General features: G+C 47.1%; 1 protein-coding gene across 2 annotated transcripts in view; it reads left to right on the top strand.

Annotated features, from left to right (window-relative positions):
• Nucleotides 1-460: 460 nt before the first annotated feature.
• The window catches only part of LOC119330082 (transcription factor MYBS3-like), a 5,644-nt gene continuing 4,703 nt past the window's right edge, over nucleotides 461-1,401 (top strand). Inside the window, exon 1 of one of the 2 annotated variants that reach the window (XM_037603194.1) lies at nucleotides 461-831. In XM_037603194.1, the coding sequence (XP_037459091.1) occupies nucleotides 468-831 (364 nt within the window). In that variant the 5' untranslated portion in view covers nucleotides 461-467. The remainder of the gene's footprint in view (nucleotides 832-1,401) is intronic. The other variant, XM_037603195.1, reaches the window with a different exon arrangement.

Here is a 1,401-nt window from a genome sequence, read left to right as displayed (position 1 = left end):
AAAAGAGGTGTGTGCGCATTACTTTTTTTGCCCACACGTGAGTGTGTGGGCTGTTTCTCTTATACACCACACAAAATGTGTGGGCAGCCTTCCTAACGCCCACACATGTGGCAGTTATCGAGACCCTATAAAAAATTCAAAAGCTTATAATCTGAATTTTGTCATTGTTTTTCTAAATACCAAGTGCTCATTTTAAGATTATAACTCGAGACAATTCTTGTAAAGCATTGCTGGGACTCAACAATTCTAGCCATCTGACTGTACAAAGACATAAAAAATACTCCTACAAACCACTCAAAACAAACTAGTTACAAAAGCATACAGTAGAGAAGTTAAAATGCTAAAAGAAAAACTCAGGAGGAAGAGAGGTGCTAGCACTAGTATAGAACAAATCAGGAAACAACAGCAATATGTATATATTAAAAAAAAACACTCTCCATTTCTTTTGTTTGTCCGATAAATTGCCAATGTGTCTCCATTCGTCCCCTCCGACATCTCCCAATAAAACGCCACCGCCCCACTCGTCGGAGCCGGCCGCCGGGATGCCTCAAGATTCGCGCCCGCCAGGGATGCGCCTCTTCGGCGTCACCATTGCGCCGGCGCCGGCGCCGCAGTTGGATCCCCCGGACGGTGACCGGGATCCGAGCCCCAACCCGCCGGTGGCGGCGAGGGAGGACGTGATGCGCAAGTGCAAGAGCATGGGCAACCTGGCCGCCCTCGCCTCAGCCTGCCCCTCCGGGGACGCTGGAGGCGCGGGCGACGGGTACCTCTCCGACGGCGGCCTTCTGCAGTCGTCCGGCAAGCGGCGGAGGGCGCAGGAGAGAAAGAAAGGTGCCGCCTCTCCCTTTTTGCTTAAACAAATTCTCTCCTTTGATGCATCCAAATACGCAAAGATCTGGCCATGGATCGTCTCGTTCCCCTCGTACAAATGTTTAGTTTGATCATCATAGCCTGTTCGGATGTATAGAGCTCTGACCTTTCTTACTTTTCTTATATATGCTTCCTGGATTGGCCGAAATGGTGTTCCTTTGTGTTTGCGCGTGCATAGCAAAAGACTGACCTTATATGCAGCAGAGTCTAGTGATTCAGGTCTATTGAGGCGGTAGATTTTCGATTGGGGCGGGTGTTTGCGGGTCAACAAAAGAGGGAAGTTTGTTCTCTTGTTTTGTGCTCGTATTGTACCAACCATTTAATTCCTCTTTGCTTATTGATCCATTGAATGTGTAAGATGTTGGGTGCTAGAGTATATTGATTTAATGCTAATGAGGATTTGGAGGTGGTAGATGTGCAATGGTTTGTTTGCGAATCCATCAAGCTTCTTAGCTTGGCTGAAAGCTCCTTTATTACTCTACAGCTTCTTTGCATAGTAGAATTATTTAAAACTGATCCAAGGATGTGGAG

This window comes from Triticum dicoccoides, chromosome 7A (genome assembly GCF_002162155.2).
Source record: "Triticum dicoccoides isolate Atlit2015 ecotype Zavitan chromosome 7A, WEW_v2.0, whole genome shotgun sequence".
Taxonomy (NCBI): Eukaryota; Viridiplantae; Streptophyta; class Magnoliopsida; order Poales; family Poaceae; genus Triticum; species Triticum dicoccoides.
The sequence above is the reverse complement of the archived record's forward strand: the minus strand, read 5'-3'. Positions and strand labels throughout refer to the sequence as shown.